The following is a 17,047-nucleotide window of genomic DNA, read 5'->3' on the forward strand; positions in this document are numbered from 1 at the left end:
CGATTGTTGCCGCGTGTGTAGTAAAAGATTTGTTCTACAAATCGTGCGGCTAGAAAGCGGACAAACATTCTTCATTTCTCGTCATTTAGTGTTTGTCGCTTCTAAAACATCATCCCCATCAGGTGCTTTTGGGGAATACCATTATTTGTTCCTTCTGAAGAAAAAATATTTTTATTAAGTTAAAAGTTGATCGTTAGTTAAAAATTAAAGTAAATAATTATTTTTTATATTCTTTAAAAAATATATATTTTATCCGTTCATCTTATTTATGTAATTTAATAAAATATATATATTAAGAATTTAGTTAATAAAAATTATTTTATTTTTCTTTACTTTTAATTCATTAATATATTAATAAAATTTATTCATTTAATCATTAATTACAAAAATTATTATAACTAATTTATTTAATTACATAAATTTAAAAATTTTCTAAATATTTTAGGACATTTAAAAAAGTAATAAATAAATAAAATCAGACGAAAATATAATATGTAATGGAGAGGGTAGAGAACAAAACGTGGTTTTTCAATCCAATTAATTGACTTAAAAAGCTAATAAAGTAACATATGTTCATTGGGGATGCAAATGATTTTGACTTCTTCTCTCTTAGTCAACAGTATGGAAATCGAATATTGGCATGCAAAATATAATTATTCTTTCATGCTTTCACATTGGATAAAAAAATTTGTTATTTTAGCAATAAAAACTAATGTTTAACCATGAAACAAAAAAAAGAGATTCTCATAAAGAAAAAAGAAAGACGGACACGGACTTAAATAAAGGAGATTTATCAATTCGGTTTACAATAACAGCGTGACCTCTGTCCTTCGACGACAGCGTGTGATTGCAACGACACATCACAGCATAGAAACAATAAAGAAAATCAAATAATGAATGCTTGAAGGTAAGCGACAACAACACTCGCTGTCGTTAGATGAGATTGACTTACTCCGTAAGCCATAAAGACAAAATCTTGCCCTTGACTTGATTAAACAAACTGGCAAACCGTAAAAGAACCTGTCCGAATCCGTTATAGTTGATTCAAACACGAGTCTCAAACGGCAAAAACTCTCTTGTCAGACTATTGTACTGTCTCCTACACCTCGCTTGTAAGAAAACGACAAAAGCTCGACTGAAATCACCGAGGCGACCAGTCATAACCCGAATGACTGTTTCGTTGTTCGTTTAAACAGTTAAATTGACAGCGGGAAAAATATCTGTCGTCTATATTTGTATTTGCCCCTCATTCAAAAAGAAAACGGCTAGTCGTTTCAAGTATTGTTTTTAAACAAAAGAAGGGATTTGAAGTCGTGTTTTGGAGTCCGACACGACTGTGGAATTCTAAACCAACAATGAGAATGAGACTGACAGCTTAATTCACGTTGCTAGAGGCGTGTTAAATACGCGCCCATATCCGCTGGTGGTTGTTGCTAGTCTTCAGCAACCCATCTAGACACGACACAAGTCAACAAAGGCACCTCAGCCATGCTAAAATTAAATCGTATATATGTAATAAAAAAAAAAGGACTTGGAAATCTATTTTCGTTAATCAAAAACTAATTTTCGAACGTTTTTAACTTTAATTCCTGTTAAATCACTTCTCTATCCAGCCTCTCGAGGAATAATCTTTTTTCTTTTAAAGAAAAAATGGCAGATAATTCGATTCTGTGCTGTTCTTGTTATACGATTCCAACTCTTTTCCTGCTCTTATCAAGCCTCTTCGGTTACTCTCATTCAATAAACGAGCAGTTGGGTTCTCACAACTCATTCACTGTTTCCAGCTTTAGGTACCCTGAATCTGAAGTCAAGCCATATGATTTGCGTTATATCAGAGGTGCGTAAGCCAAATAAAGAAAATGAGCTGTCTGGTTTTTCAATTCACTGGTCTTTTTTTTTGGTCTTTCGACGATCACTGGATACTGTGATTGATGGTTCCTGCCCAAAGTCTTAACTAGATTTTGTAGATATTGTTTCACTGGATTGAACTAATGAACTATGATTGTTTGATTTTGCTTATGTTTTTGGGTAGTTTTTAGTTCGATAAATATTGTCAATCTCTTGACTCTGGGATGTTGATACGGCTTGGTAAATATTAAAATTCTGATAATAAATTTTGGTAAATTTAGTTTCTTTAATGCTTACGTATTGCAGTCAACTTAGCCTATTGACTCTTGTTCTGGGTTTTGGGATTTTAGGGACAAATTTTCTTTTGGCTTATAAAACCATGGATTCATAGTGAAATTTTATAAGTTACCAATACGTAGCTTTTTTAACTTTACTGAATCTGAAGTTCTTCGTCTCAGTACTGTTGGTGCTGCGAATTGTTCAGTGCATTGATCGATTAGTTATTTAGTACCATTTTTATGTTTTTTTAAAGCTTATAATTTTGTTTTCACCCTTTCATATTTAATCAGCAGTGAGCTAAGGTCTTTGGATTTCATCCTTTAATTTTTATGGCCTTTCTTCTATTTAATCTTGGTAGACCCCTCTTCATTTAATCAAAAATATGTTATGCATTGAAGTACTCCTTGGGTAACTAATCTGCTTTTATCGTATTGCGTGCTTTTTGATTATCAATTATTGAGGGTAAGATATCAGTTGTCCAAGGTTAGCGTGAATATAATGTGTGATTAATTATGCAATGTCAGTCTTTAAGAGTTCTGATATTGTGCCTTGTTTCAGTTGATTTGCCCCCATGGTTCTCTTCTTTGTCCATAGCAGTGGAGTCGGATGTGGACCTTGTAAGTATGCATGTGTAAGTATAAAGGCATAATTAAGGTTTTAACTCAATTGGCACTATCTGACTGTGAATTCTTGACATAGAGTTTTATTCCAGTTACTTTGATCCAAAATGTTTGTTTTTCTAACCCTCTATGGATATAAACTGGAGGTGCGACAAGGAGTTTTTGGATGGTTAATTTTTGTTTTAAGTTGTGTTGTTGATTTTAGATATCGCCTCCATATATTGATGATGTTGCACTTTGATACTTCAATTTTGTTCAGAGTAATTTTGCTGCTTTTCCATTAACTTATGATTCAAGATTTTCACAGGATGCAAAAAGCATATCAAAGGTTCCAAAAAGCACGCTGCCTATGATCTGCTTCAGAGATGGAAGCCCACCTCTGCCAGATGTATTAAACATTTCTCTTGTAGAATTAGGTAAAAGAGATAAATAAATCACACATTTTAGCTACCCAACAAAATCATTTGCCTTTTCTGTGAACATTCTAATTCTGCTATGCCTGCTGACTTCTTCTTGACACTTCTGTATCTGAAATGCTCAAACTCCCAAACATCCGAATTTCTTTTGTCTGGGTTTTACTTTTGATCTGAACCAGTTGAGAATTATTATTCATTTATACTAATTCTTATTTTTCAAGCAGATCAAATAATGTCTAAAAGAACTCTTACTGTGGTTGTGTTAGGTCCTGTCTCAAATAGCTCGTTTGAAGCACTTCATGGTCCGGAGAATGTCCAGTGCTATCCAATGCAGAAGAATATCATGGTGAAATTGACAAATGAACAGGTTTGTTGTTTTTTGAGTTGAGGTAGACTCGAGGTTTGTTCACAAGTGCAAAATCTTTGAGCTCGGATATCTTTCTTAGTGCAGGCATGTTTATCCACATGAAATAGATGGTTTGTCATTGTTCTCATGTACCTATACCTTTTCAAATTTTCTTTGGGAGGAGGGGTTAGAATGGTTATATAATTGGGGGCTGGTCTATGTCATAATATTTTTTCTGTTGTTTATATATATGTGTGTGTGTTGTGTATTGTTTGGTTGATAACAGTCCATATAGTTCAACTTACAAATTTGTTTTTCAGATATCTCCTGGAGTTTGGTATCTTGGTCTTTTCAATGGCATTGGGCCTACTAGGACACAATCCAAAATGGTACCATTCATTTAAATTAGTTATTAACGAATGTTTTTCATGTGATGTTTCCTTCTATTGAGGTCTCTTTCCAATGTACTTATCATGCTTAAATAGCTAGTCTACATGATTTGATTCCAGATCTTGAATGTTGCAATTGTTTGAATATTAAGATTACAGTCTGGCATTGCAGATTATCCGTAGCCCAGCATACTCCTTCAGCGCCAATGTAAGTGTGGAAGGATGTACAACTTCAACAATGTGGGGCCAGTACTGCAACCAGACAATTGACTCACTCTCTTGTTCTCCATCTGACAGCTTTAATCCTATAGAAAACGTGTCCAATGCTGACTTCCAGACAACTGAAAATGTGGTATCCTGCAAAAATGTTGAGACTTCTTGCCTTGGAGAAGGCGAAGTTAAAGTCTATTCACTGGAAGTGCAAGAAGTTGCAGAACAATTAATAATTATGATAGTAAATGTCAGTTCTAGTACAACCCTGTCAAGTAATGCTTTTAATGCTAGTGGAACTAACTTAACTTATTTTGTGCGGCATGGTGCAATGCCTTCAATAGCACTACATGATTATTCTGGGGACTTAAATAAAGCTTCTTTGGTAATTCGCTTCCCAAAAATTGGACGCTGGTTTATTGCTATTTCACCTTCTCTTTCAAATGGTTTCAGAAGGAATCAGAATATTAGTATACAAATTTGCTATTCCTTTAAATGGCAAGTGCTCCAGTGTCCATTGGGGAAGGCTGGATTCAATTGTACATCAGAAAGATATGTACTTGAGGTCAGCATATTCTATCCTTTAGAACAGGTGAATTGTTTTATTGGTTAGGGATTATGTTATCGATTTAGTTCTTTTGCTTCAAATTTAGTTATGTAGAGCCAGTTTATAGCAACCTTTTGTTCTATCGACGCTTGAAGTTATCCATATTGAATATTCTTATTTACAGCTTATACTAATTGTCTGCAGACAGTTCTGAGAAGAGACTCCTCCCCTTTTGAATCCTATTATTTGCCAGTCAGTGGAAAAGTGTCTCCAGATTCAGCTAATTTTCCTCTTGAGCCCCTTTTAAGCAATGCCTCATATGGTGGAGAACCAGACAATTCTTGGACTTACTTTCTCTTGAACATTCCTCGTGGTGCAGCTGGAGGAAACATCCATGTCCGACTAACATCAGATACGAAGATAAATTATGAAATATATGCTAGGGTTGATGGATTTGCTTCTCTTGACAATTGGGACTATTATTATGCTAACAAGAGCAGAAGCAGTGATGGTTCTGCATTCTTCTTGCTGTACAATTCAAGTGAAGGAAAGGTTGATTTTTATATCCTATATGTTCAAGAAGGAACTTGGACTTTTGGGTTGAGGAATTTAAATAGTACCAATAATGCTTCAAATGACCAGACCATCATGTCTGTTTCAGTCGAGAGATGTGCGAGAAAATGCTCCTCTCATGGGGAGTGCAAGGTAGCTTTGGATGCCAGTGGATTGACATCATACAGGTCTTAGCACTGCCATTTCACACAATAATTGTTTATTATTTTAATAGCCTAGTAGGCTAACAGCTGAATACGTGAGATATTCAAGTCATTAAATGACTTTGCCTAGAATGATTATGCTTGGTACAATTTGGATGCCCACATGTAGTAGTTTAGACTTCGAATGGCATTTGTTATTTTTCTTACTGACTTCTGAAACTATGCTTTCTCAGTTTTTGCTCCTGTGATCGAACACATGGAGGTTTTGACTGTAGCGTCGAAATTGTATCACATCAAGGTACATGTTATTGTGCTGTTATGTATGACATACTTACCCCATTTTCCAGTATGTAATTAATCTCTTCAGAAAAATTACTCACAACCTTTTATAAATTACTCAGAACTGACTTAATTGTTTAAACCAGCAAATGGCTACCTTCAAAGAGGGCATAAAAGGTTGCTAGAGAATTTTCAGATTTGAGGCATTGAGTTTGAAGATTCATATGAATTTCTTTCTTTCTTTTCTCCTGTCCTTAGCCTATCATTTGTTTGTGTATGCTAGATGTGGTTTGTATAATTTTAACAAGTTGAAATCATGTGGACAGATTTGTGTTTTCCAAGGCTACCCCTTGCTTCTTGGAAAAACAAATACTATGAAGTGTATTAACCTTTGACTTGTGGATGAATTGGTGAGATGTGAGTTTCGGTGTCGTGGTCTTTACCTAATCAAGTAGTTGAAAACTGATGTAGGGCACATTAAGCAATCAATTGCTCTTATTGCATCAAACGCTGCTGCTCTGTTTCCTGCATATTGGGCTCTTCGGAAGAAGGTAATGCTCTTCATTTTGTCTTTCATTGATTCGAAATGCTTTCATTCCTTTGGCAGTGAAGTTTACTGGTGACCTTTTAGGTGAATAATATGAATCCGTAATGACGCTTATTACAATATGATGGGTCTTCTTAAGGTTGTCATTGCATATAACTTAGTTCTATTATTAGACTGGTTCACCTAACGGCCAATGAGAGGGATTGGTGACACTTCATGGAAATCTCAAGGATACCATTGATAGATATCTGAGAAGATTAATCATATTTGTATCATTTGATTAGTAAGAGAACATTTAGAGTTGGAGTTGAGTTTTGTTGATAAGAGAGAATGAAATTTTTTGATTCATTGCCAAAGGACATCTAATCAATTAATTAAAATGCAGGCATTTGCAGAATGGGTGCTCTTCACCTCTAGTGGAATTTCAAGTGGATTATATCATGCATGTGATGTGGGGACCTGGTGCGCATTATCATTTGGTGTCTTACAGGTATGACTTAATCCTCCATGATTTCATGTACAGTATTTTTGTAAATTACAATACCTTTCGTCCCGAGAAAGGTGAATGCTCATAAGTTTTTCTATAACAATATCAATAAAACCATTGTTGAACCAAGCGAACTGTTTTATCTGAAACCTATATGAGGTTGTTGCTGTTATATTCTAAAAGGGAATCCTTATTCTGCATATCCACCCACACTCTCACAGGTGTCTGTTCACACACAAACACATTTATCTATAATATGTCTAGTTTTGTTGTATCTTAGATTTGTTTCGTTAGAAAATGAGAGATCTTGGCTTATACTGGTTTGAGATATTTGTTTCTCAACTGGAAAATGTTTCAGTTTATGGACTTTTGGCTTTCATTCATGGCTGTGGTAAGCACATTTGTGTACTTGACTACTATCAATGAAGCTTATAAAAGGACAATTCAGACAGTGGTTGCTATCCTTACAGCACTCATGGCTATAACTAAGGCTACCAGGTATTTGGAATTGGCATAAACAGTTTGAACATGTTTGATTTTACTGGACACCAGCGGCTTGAAGCATTAACCATTGATAAAAACTCTGCAGGTCTTCCAACATTATTCTTGTGATGTCGATTGGGGCATGTGGTCTTCTTATTGGATGGCTAATAGAGTTCTCTACTCACCTTAGATCATTTTCCTTTCCAACAGAAATCTGTTTAAACATGCCTGCCTGGTGAGTATTTTCTTCTAAACAAATAAATGATTTTTTACGCTGGGATTCTGTTTGAGATGTGGAATCTAAAACAAAAGCTTATGCATATTAATGGTAAATGTCCATCAGCTTAAATATATTACTCTCTCCGTCCCGTAAAGATTGTCCACTATTTCATTTTGGGATGTCCCAAAACAATTGTCCACTTCTATTTGCAGTGTACATTTAAAGTTTTTTTTCCTATTTTACCCTTCAATAAATTCACTTTTACATTACATCTATAAAATTGGAGCTAATTTATTATGTGAACAAGGGAAGACAAGGGAAACTCATAAAATTATCACTAGATTAATTGCATTTTCTTAAAATTTGTAGAAAAAGAGAGGGACATATTGAGGTGTATGCTGTATAATATTTTATTATAATTGTCTGGAAAGAATGCTGTTGATGCTCGTTGACCCAGGTGGCATACCATTAGGAGATGGTTCAATAATTTACTCAAGACACTCTTGAGAAGATTTCGTTGGGGTTTTCTACTTGTGGGGTTTACGGCACTTGCCATGGCAGCTATAAGCTGGAAACTGGAAAGCACTGAAAGCTACTGGATATGGCACAGGTATATAAAGTTATGACCTCTCTCTCTCTCTCTCTCTCTCTCTCTCTCTCTCATTCTTCTCTAATTGAAACTTTTGGTGTTTAAAATGGTTGGCAGCATGTGGCATATTACCATATATACGTCTTCCTTCTTCTTCCTTTGTTCAAAAGTAGAAACTATACATAGTGAGAATCAAACGCTTCCAGATGGGAACTATGCATTAACGCGGCAGGATTCATTTCCCAGGGGTGAATAGAATGTGTCGGAGAAAAATTTTGCAACATGTAGCATTCAACCAGTGAGAAAATAAGTTGGTTGTCAAGGAATTCAGAAAAAGTAGCTCTTAATTCTGAATGAGGCTTCTTTGATCGAGTAAACCAAAGCAGCTCCTTTTCCTAAAAAAAAGAAAAAAAATATTCACTGCCATGGCAAAGGCAGTGCATTGCTGATTCTTTCTGTTCTATGGCCCTTTTTTTCAGCTTTGAATTTTTTTAATATTTTGTAAATTTTTTGTTCACATACGCAAGATAGGTTAATTAGAAAGAGGATTTTTATAGAAATGTTAAAAGCTATAGGAGAAACAGAGCAGGACACTATAGAGGTCGGGGGGGAGCTTTGCTCATGTAAAGGGTGTAAACTTAGTAATTTAATAGAACTTACTTATTATTTTAAAATTTTTTATTTGTTATTTTATTTATTTATTTTGTTGTGGCTTCTCCAACAGTGTATAATACTGTCTCCGTCTTTTTTTAACATAACATTTGCTATATTCACAATGATTAAAAAAATAATTGAAATTTATTGATTTTATAAAAAAATATAGCAGGATGTTTAAATTATCCTTTTTAAAAATAAATAAATAAATAAATAACCCCTGATAAATATGGACACAATTAGAAAAAAAATAATGGCCATAACAAAGTCTGCATGTAATGGAACAGTAAAGTCTATTTTGGATAGACAAGGAGGCTTCAATCACTAATTTAGTGAATCTTTAACCAAACTGATAAGAAATATTTGTTCAACAGGTAAAAGTACAGACCTAATCTGAAGCGTGAATGCTCCAAATGATAAAATGGGAAAAAGAATCAAAGATGAAAAATAACGAACACCAAAATCAGATAGGAGGGAGTAACTTCTCCATTAGAAACACATTTCTATTTACAACCCAGTTGCCCCAACAGAATCCTCTAAACCTCTCGCAAGTGTTGAAAATCTCAAGCTGATATATCTTTGCAATCCTTCCGAATGCCCCATAGAATCTCTCCGCACGTCTTCATGCTAGGCCGTTTTTGTCTGTGAGGAGCCAAGCACTGTAAGGCTAATTCAAGAATTTTCTCGAGCATCAAGTTATTTGCAGCAGTCTGTTCTAGTTTCGGGTCCAAAATGGAAATTGCATCTCCCTCAGCAAACTTTCTCATAGCCTGTGCTTATATACCAAACCCAAGTCACAACAGAGACTGAGCTAATATTAAAAATAACAAACCTCATTGACATATTAAGCAAGGAAGAGAGGGAAAAGAAAATCATACCCATTTTGGAGTTATGCGTTCCTTGAGTTCCTTCTTTGGTTCAATAGGTCGCCTACCAGTTACTAATTCAACAAGTAACACACCGAATGAATAAACATCACTCTTTTCGGTCAGTTGGTAGGTCTTGAGATATTCTGGATCCAGGTAGCCTGCAGTTCCTTTAACTTGAGTAGAGACATGTGTCTGACCTGAATCAGTGTCAGCTGCCAATCTAGCAAAGCCAAAATCAGCAACCTTGGCTCTAAAATTTTCTGTGAGGAGAATGTTGGATGATTTTATGTCCCGATGGATAATTGGATGATCTACAAGCAAACCAAACAAGCACATATATATAACCTAATTCCACAGTTTCTGTAATTAATTCTCAGGCATGGAAGTGAAAAAGAAAAAAAACCTGTGTACATGTGAAGGTAGGTGACTGCATGAGCCACATCAATTGCAATGTCTAGGCGTGCAGCGAGATCAAGAACGTTACCGTGCAAGCCTGCATTGATTTGTTTCCCGAGTTAAAAAAAATAAAAATAAATAAAAACGAGAGGCAAAACAAAATAGAGAATGAAGTCACATAACAAGATGAACTCACAATCCAAGTGTTCTCTTAGAGTTCCATTGGGAACATACTCCACAAGAACAATTCTTTCATCTTCATGTTCTAAATACCCATATAATCTTACCAGATTCAAGTGCTCCACTTGTGCTAGCGTTCTAATTTCATTCTGAAACTCTAAACCTAAATGCTTATCATACACACTCTGCAAAGAAACACATCAAACACCTCTCATTTGAAACGAAAAGCAGAAAAATAAACTATTGATGATTTTCACAGTAATAAGTACTAAAAATAAAAAATAAAAAACAAACCTTTTTGGCGCGTTTGATTGCAACCAAACTTCCATCTGCAAGTCTTCCCTTGTAGACTGTTCCAAAACCACCTTGTCCAATCTTGAAAGATGGGGAAAAGTTCTTTGTGGCTTTGTAGATTTCCTCCATAGTGAATCTCAGGCTCCCTGGTAATTTTCCATGAACTGAATTCTGTGGACTGCCATGAATACCTCTACCTGATATTCGTCTTCTGTCTTTGTTGCTTCCTGAGGAATCGGATATAACTGACAATACAGAAATTAGACAACTTATTCTAACAACTCGAATTAATATTAATTGTTCTTGAAATCTAAAAGAATAATAATGGTTCCTCTGATGCTAGAGATATAAGCATCGAATTTTCTCGACACGTGAATTGATTCCATTGAAGCCATTAATATCCCTTGAAGATGCACGATCTAAACAATGAGTTAATTGAAGTAGGCGACTCAGAAAAAATTTTGTTTCAAAAGGGAGAGGCTTCTGTCGAGAGAGAAGTTTTCGTTCACCACAGAAAGTGGGAAAGATTTCTCCTGGTAGCCAGTTTCGAACAGAATCATTGAGCTATTTGATTGCAGAGAGAATATAGGAAGAGAAAAACTAAAAAATCTGAAAATCCATGCTATTGTAATTACAATGCATATTATAGTCCAAAGAACAGTAATAAAAACAAACATCCAAAAAAAAAAAAAAAAAAAAAAAAAAAGAAAGAAAAACTCTCGTTAATCAAGGTTTTATTTTCTCCGCTACCAAACAGAAACTAGTATACTCTCAGTTAATAAGATTCAAAAAGATGGATGAAACAACACAGAAGAAGAAGCTCACGTCTAATCAACCAACGATAACCAGTCAGGTCATAAAATAAAGCAGAAGTTACCAGAGGGGGGTCTGAACTCTTCAGAGTCACCGTAATTCCGTGAGATGGTTGCCTCCGGCGGTGTAAAGCAAGCCACAAAAACTCCGACCACCGATTTTGCAGCGGCCACCAGCGTGTTCGGCTTTCTGACAGTAGAAACATCGGAGTATGTGGAGCTGGTGGAGTAGTGTAAGCGGTCTGGCGTTGACCGTGTTACGGACCTGGCATTCCGGTGACCATACACAGATTGTGGACTTTTCATTATTAAAGAGAGAGAGAGAGAGAGAGAGAGAGAGAGAGATTAGCGTATTAGAAATGGCGGGTAGTTGTACCAAGGTGAAAGGCAGAGTAGAGATTAAAGAAGACTTTGAACTTTCGTAGGTGGTTGAGGCTAACGTGCGCCGTTAAAGTTATGATTACCAGTTGGCACCGGCAATTTTTGAGCAGTAAGTTAAACAAAAAAAAAAAAAAAAAAGTTGTTCAGAATTCTTGCCCGCACCATGTATATGTCATTTCAATCCGTACATGCCTAATAGAAATAGTTAAAAAAAACTACTATTTTTTTTTAATAAAAAAACTTAAATATTCTTATTTGTTCAAATAATTTTATTGAATTGAATTGTTACATGGATAAGTCAATGCAATCATAATAATAAGTATTAAAATCCGATGGAGGACCTTCCATTATCATTTATAAGTTTGCTTGAATTTGTAAGTAGGTTTACTTGAATCTAAGGATAATAATTAAAATTTTATCCTCTTTAATAATGAAAAGACCAAAATATCCTTCTTCTTTTTTTGTTTGACTAGTTTTATTAGATAGGATAGATATATGGATGAGCTCATACGTTAACTATAGACAAGTATATAGCTGGTAATTTTTATTGTATCAGAATTAAACCGTATACGCTCAAGTATTTAATCTTCGAATGGTACGATCTCTCCATCGCCCTCTAGAATGAAAGGGCGATCTCGTAATTTTTATTATAAAAATTTTAATTAATTCGGTGAATTAAAACGATGTTATATTTATTATTATTTTGATTTGATGGCCCTTGAATGAATAAAACAATATTCAATTTCTAACATTAAAGCACTCATATTATTATGTATCAATAATGTGTATTTTATATTTATAATTTATTTAATTAAATATTTGGGATATAGTACTTTTGCTGAACGTGCATCCAGATTAACGGAATCAGTAAATCCCAAAAAGGCTAAAGTTATCGTATTGATCTGTCTGCATTATGCAGTTACAATTCATAGTCAAAGGGTCAATAAAGTAAATAGCCCAGCAAGTAGCTTAGCTGCCTTCCACTCAAACAATTTGTCTCGTGGGGAAAACTCTAAAATCAGATGCCATTTGCGCGACTGGAAGCAGAGCCATTGACTGTTGACGTCACCACTATACTATGCATATTGCATAGTCAAATTATATTAATTAAAATTGGGTATATGATGTAGGGACATTCGCTACAAGTGGATGGATAAATGACAAAAAATAAATTTATATTATTTTCTTAGAAAATTATCTAAAATTAAATACTATATATTTAATCCCAATATTCAGTCTTTTTTTTTCTTTTTTTTGTGTAGTATGATCAAAATTGGAATAACGGTTGTTTTCAAACAAAAACACTGGAGGAGTGAAAATAACGGTTCGTTGGGCAAAAATTCCTGCGAACCACTTCAAAATAGAAACGGATACAACTGGTTGTTGGAGACATGCCAAGTGTCACTATAGGGGTCTATCAGACTGGGCCCCAGATTATGCTCCACTCATTTGCTCTTCACTGAAGAAGAAAATAATGGGAATCAATTATTCTTATTTTAGATTTAGAGCATCAGAAATAGCATGTGAATAATAACTTTCAAGACCCACAAAACAAAGATTTTTTTGTAACATCCGTGAATATTTTCAAAATGTATAATAAAAAAAAATTTTTGAATTTCTGACTTTTGTAACAGAAATTTTATTAAGACAAAATAAATTAAAACAGATTTTTATATTACAGTTGATACGAACAAACTCACGGATTTACATTTTACAATCTGTAAAAGCAACAGAATAGACGTAGAACCAGAAACATACAACACGTGTTCACTGCACGGGAAATAAGCACTAATCTCTTCCATTCCAAGTCAATCAAGTGGCGTCTGTAGTTAAGATGGAGTTTATCAGAACCACAAATAATTATTTGTACTAAAGTTGGAGTGGAGAACGACAGAATTCTGTAATTAGTTGAAGATTGTCCAAGTTTCAAGGAAACTGCTTCCTTCAATACCTATTTTTGAAATAAATAGGAATGGGTAAGCTAAATTAGTTCAGGCTGATATTAGAGAAATGAGATAATTTAATCAGATATCAACCTATTTCAAAATGAGCAGCTTCAACTGCACACTCACCAGGTTGGCTTATGAACACAATGAAGGTGGCAATGAAGACGAGTTGAAATGACTCGTATTTCCCTATTTTCAATAAACCCTGAATTAATCTCACCTAAACGAACACAGAGAATTGATTGGTTTCATTTCTCCAAAATAAGGAAAAGAAGGCTAGGTTGGCTTACATTTACTGTCAAATTGACATTACATGAAGCCTAACATGCTCCAGAAAGAAGGATTAAGCATCACCTCATTTCGTGCAAGTTTATGTATAAGAATGGAAACTTGACACGTGAAAATTCATGAAAAATAAGAATGCAAGTTAGAGATGTTAAATCCCCACCAAAACCCCCAAAAGAAAAATATTTTAATGCAATTTCAAAGTTAGAGAATTATTACGATTTTGCACCAATCATTTGGCTGATTTGGCTGGTTCTGACCCCTTGGGATATCAAGTTATTCAGACCCCCTCCCCCTGGAATGTCTTACCTTTTGCTGCATGATTTGAGAGATGTGTACTATCCATGTCTCTGATCGTAGTTCTTCGAGTTTTTGCTCCCCCTTGTACCAAAAAAAAAAAAAAAAAAAAAAAAAAAAAAAAGGAAAAGATTACGATGAATACAAATACGTTGAAGATCCAGAGACATTAGACGGTGCAAAGGATATGCCGACTGCAGTAACATGTAAATGATTGAGCTACTAGGCTAGAGAAAATGTAAAATATACCTCAAACTGAGAAACAAACTTATGTTTCATCACAAGACTTCACCACCTTGTTTCTAGGCAAGGCATCTGATCATCCAGAGAAATTATAGTGCACATTCATCCAGCAGATTTTCTTGCATGGCATGCAGCTTGGAAATTGTATTTTCATCCCTCATCAGCCCAAACAATCTCCCTAGCATGCAATAAACTTCTAAACCTTGAGGGTGGCATTTATCACTTGACACAAACATGTGTATATCACCACCAAGTTCCATCCAGCTAAAACCTGGAACTTTGTGATCACACCTGTCCCTCATCAGTTTGCGCACTTTTGCCACATCATGCCACTGACCCTCATTAGCATACATGTTAGACATAAGAGCATAATTTACAGGTACATGTGGCTTCAATTCTAAAAGCTTTTCCATGGCCCATTTAGCTGATATCACATCTTTGTGGATTTTACATGCCCCAATAAAGGCTCCCAAGGTGTCTGATCTGTATTCAATTGGTATTGTGGTCAAGACATTAAAAGCCTCATCCAAAAGCCCAGCTCGACCAAAAAGGTCAATGAGACAACCATAGTGCTCTGAATCTGGAAAAAAATGATAGTGTTTTACCATCAAACGAAAGTAATGAAGCCCCTCCTTAATTAACCCTGCATGGCTACAGGCAGAAAGAACCCCAAGAAAAGCAATCTTATCTGGCCTTACACCAGCAGATAACATCTTCTCAAACATCTCAATACTATCTTTTGGAGGACTATTAAATGCATAAGCACAAATAATTGAAGTCCACGTAACAAGATTAGGCTCTGGAATTGAGTTAAAGCATTTAAGTGCACTAGCAATTCTACCACATTTGGAGTATGCATTTATCATAGCATTTCCAACCGATAGAAAGGATTGGAAGTCAATTTTTACTATATGTGCATGGATTTGCATAATTTGACAACAATTTGATGTACTGCCACATGAGCTAAGGACGCTGGCTAGAGTTAGTTCATCTGGAGCAAAAAATTCTCGCAACATTGCCTGTAGAAATTTCATAGCCTCCTTCCCATTTCCATGCTGCCCATAAGCCACGACCACAGTGTTCCAAGACACTACACTTTTAGCGGTCATACCATCAAAAGCGTTGCGAGCATCCCCTATATTTTCACTCTTTGCATACATATCTACAACTCCACTAGCCACTAAAATATCTATGTCAAAAGACAGTTTAATAATAAGACCATGAATTAGCCTTCCTAGTTCACAAGAACGCAAAGTCGCACATGAATTGAGCATACTAGAAAAAGTAAAACTATCCCCTATCAAGTTTTCCTGCTGCATCAAGTTAAAGACTCTGAAAGCCTCTTCTCCCAATAAATTGAGTGCATAACAAGAGATCATTACATTCCACAGCACCAAATCTCTGGACAATACTCTATCAAAAATTCTTCTTGCCTCCTCGACCAATCCACATTTCCCATACAAATCAACAAGAGCACTATTGACGAAACAACTTAATTCAAATCCTAATTTCACTATCAAACAATGCACTTGTTTACCAATCTCAACGTCATTTAGCTCAAGAGAGGCACGAAGCAAACCGTTCAATGTAATAGTATCCAAACCTACTTTATCAAGCAACATTCTCTTAAAATAAGAGAAACCAATGTGGAGACTGGCCTCGTAATCACGACCGTAATTAACAAGCCCACAAATCACCGTGTTCCAAGTGACCACGTTTCTCACAGTCATTTCATCAAACAGTCTGTACGCGTCACGGAATTCCTTAGATTTGACATAAACATTCAAAATCTGATTTTGCAAAGAAAGCATTTTATACAGTCCTAACTTCATCAGACGAGCATGTACTTGTTTTCCGTCTCGAAGAAAGCCCATTTTAACGGACACTTTGAGGGCTTTTGAGAAAAAACAATCAACTGTGAGACGATCGTTTAAGTTGTTTGACCCGGCAATGATTGTAGACAATCTGCGTTGACCGGGAAGAAAGTGTGAGAAAGTTTTGGCGAGATGGGTTGTTGCTCTGGCCCTTCTGGGAGACATTGTCTAGGTCTGGGGCCTATGGGCCTCTGGTGTGGTTAGAGAGAGAGAGAGAGTCGGGGATTGGCGGGAGTGATAATTATTGTTTTAAATTGACGGTGAGGATTGAGGCGAGGCGGCATTTTTCAGACTGTAGGATGCTAAGCAAGAATACCAGTTTGAGGGTTGGATGAAGCCAATTTAATTTTTAATTATGAAACTCAAATAAATAAATAAACAATACATGTGTGTGTGTATATATATATATATATATATATATAAGGAGATGAGTTTGCTTTTATATGGAAACCAAATGTAAACCTCTGAAAATATCAAGTATGAGGAGGGCAATAATTATTTAGAACGATTATAAGAAGATAAGGTGTAATGACATCAATTGTAAGAAGATAAGTTATTTCATATTTTTAAATAATGTGTTTATAATAATAATATCTATGAATTACATCTCATCAAGATAATTCATTAAATTAAATTAAAATAAAATTTAATTAAAATACAAATAACTCAAACCATAAAATAAGAAATACTTAATTTATACTAGCAGCTAGGTTGTACGGACACACGACACAATATACGAAATGTACAGGATATGATAATAAATAAATAATCATTTATAATAAATAAAAATAAAAAAATATTTAATTTTTTATTTTAATATAATTAGTTTAAATTAAAATT

The 17,047-nt window shown here is 35.0% G+C and overlaps 3 protein-coding genes across 12 annotated transcripts; 1 reads left to right on the top strand and 2 right to left on the bottom strand.

Moving 5' to 3' along the window:
* The first annotated feature begins 1,531 nt into the window (after nt 1-1,531).
* Nucleotides 1,532-8,650, top strand: LOC105642955 (transmembrane protein-like protein). 2 transcript variants are annotated; one of them, XM_020682813.3, is made up of 14 exons: nt 1,532-1,837; nt 2,686-2,744; nt 3,055-3,163; nt 3,430-3,530; nt 3,830-3,898; nt 4,071-4,700; nt 4,860-5,395; nt 5,605-5,669; nt 6,122-6,201; nt 6,583-6,687; nt 7,043-7,182; nt 7,274-7,402; nt 7,845-7,997; nt 8,094-8,650. In XM_020682813.3, exons 1-14 carry the CDS (start codon nt 1,651-1,653, stop codon nt 8,230-8,232), a joined length of 2,502 nt encoding a protein of 833 aa, XP_020538472.1. In that variant the 5' UTR covers nt 1,532-1,650; the 3' UTR covers nt 8,233-8,650. The 2 variants fall into 2 exon arrangements, with proteins under 2 accessions (XP_020538472.1, XP_012083344.1); XM_012227954.4 differs by having other exon boundaries at nt 1,533-1,837; nt 4,071-4,673.
* A 296-nt stretch (nt 8,651-8,946) lies between these two features.
* Nucleotides 8,947-11,580, bottom strand: CRCK2 (calmodulin-binding receptor-like cytoplasmic kinase 2). Its single transcript, XM_012227956.4, has 6 exons — nt 11,247-11,580; nt 10,370-10,614; nt 10,092-10,260; nt 9,903-9,992; nt 9,509-9,810; nt 8,947-9,400 (listed from the first exon to the last, which is right to left on the bottom strand). The coding sequence occupies exons 1-6, from the start codon at nt 11,485-11,487 to the stop codon at nt 9,194-9,196; spliced, it is 1,254 nt and encodes a 417-aa protein (XP_012083346.1). The 5' UTR covers nt 11,488-11,580; the 3' UTR covers nt 8,947-9,193.
* Nucleotides 11,581-12,739: 1,159 nt separating this feature from the next.
* LOC105643351 (Pentatricopeptide repeat (PPR-like) superfamily protein) lies at nt 12,740-16,523 on the bottom strand. Of its 9 annotated transcripts, XM_020682805.3 has the most exons (5): nt 14,340-16,523; nt 14,013-14,174; nt 13,799-13,897; nt 13,635-13,697; nt 13,216-13,513 (listed from the first exon to the last, which is right to left on the bottom strand). In XM_020682805.3, the coding sequence occupies exon 1, from the start codon at nt 16,370-16,372 to the stop codon at nt 14,423-14,425; it is 1,950 nt and encodes a 649-aa protein (XP_020538464.1). In that variant the 5' UTR covers nt 16,373-16,523; the 3' UTR covers nt 13,216-13,513; nt 13,635-13,697; nt 13,799-13,897; nt 14,013-14,174; nt 14,340-14,422. The 9 variants fall into 9 exon arrangements, with proteins under 9 accessions (XP_089577780.1, XP_020538461.1, XP_020538464.1 ...); XM_089721654.1 differs by lacking the exons at nt 13,635-13,697; nt 13,799-13,897 and adding an exon at nt 12,740-13,021 and having other exon boundaries at nt 13,321-13,385; nt 14,103-14,174; XM_020682802.3 differs by adding an exon at nt 12,742-13,021 and having other exon boundaries at nt 13,321-13,513; nt 13,635-14,174.
* Nucleotides 16,524-17,047: the final 524 nt, after the last annotated feature.

This window comes from Jatropha curcas, chromosome 5 (assembly GCF_041381405.1).
Source record: "Jatropha curcas cultivar XTBG-Jc1 chromosome 5, XTBG_Jcur_1.0, whole genome shotgun sequence".
In the NCBI taxonomy this organism is placed as follows: Eukaryota; Viridiplantae; Streptophyta; class Magnoliopsida; order Malpighiales; family Euphorbiaceae; genus Jatropha; species Jatropha curcas.

What these genes read in the sequence shown, in the direction of transcription:
- LOC105642955 (XM_020682813.3), top strand. Translation starts at nt 1,651, where the DNA reads ATGGCAGATAATTCGATTCTGTGCTGTTCTTGTTATACGATTCCAACT. An exon ending in TGGAGTCGGATGTGGACCTT is followed by an intron (nt 2,745 to 3,054) that starts GTAAGTATGCAT and finishes AGATTTTCACAG; the next exon opens with GATGCAAAAAGCATATCAAA. An exon ending in CTAGGACACAATCCAAAATG is followed by an intron (nt 3,899 to 4,070) that starts GTACCATTCATT and finishes CTGGCATTGCAG; the next exon opens with ATTATCCGTAGCCCAGCATA.
- CRCK2 (XM_012227956.4), bottom strand. Translation starts at nt 11,487, where the DNA reads ATGAAAAGTCCACAATCTGTGTATGGTCACCGGAATGCCAGGTCCGTA. An exon ending in CAATCAAACGCGCCAAAAAG is followed by an intron (nt 10,261 to 10,369) that starts GTTTGTTTTTTA and finishes GTTTCTTTGCAG; the next exon opens with AGTGTGTATGATAAGCATTT. An exon ending in CTACCTTCACATGTACACAG is followed by an intron (nt 9,811 to 9,902) that starts GTTTTTTTTCTT and finishes GTTTGCTTGTAG; the next exon opens with ATCATCCAATTATCCATCGG.
- LOC105643351 (XM_089721654.1), bottom strand. Translation starts at nt 16,372, where the DNA reads ATGTCTCCCAGAAGGGCCAGAGCAACAACCCATCTCGCCAAAACTTTC.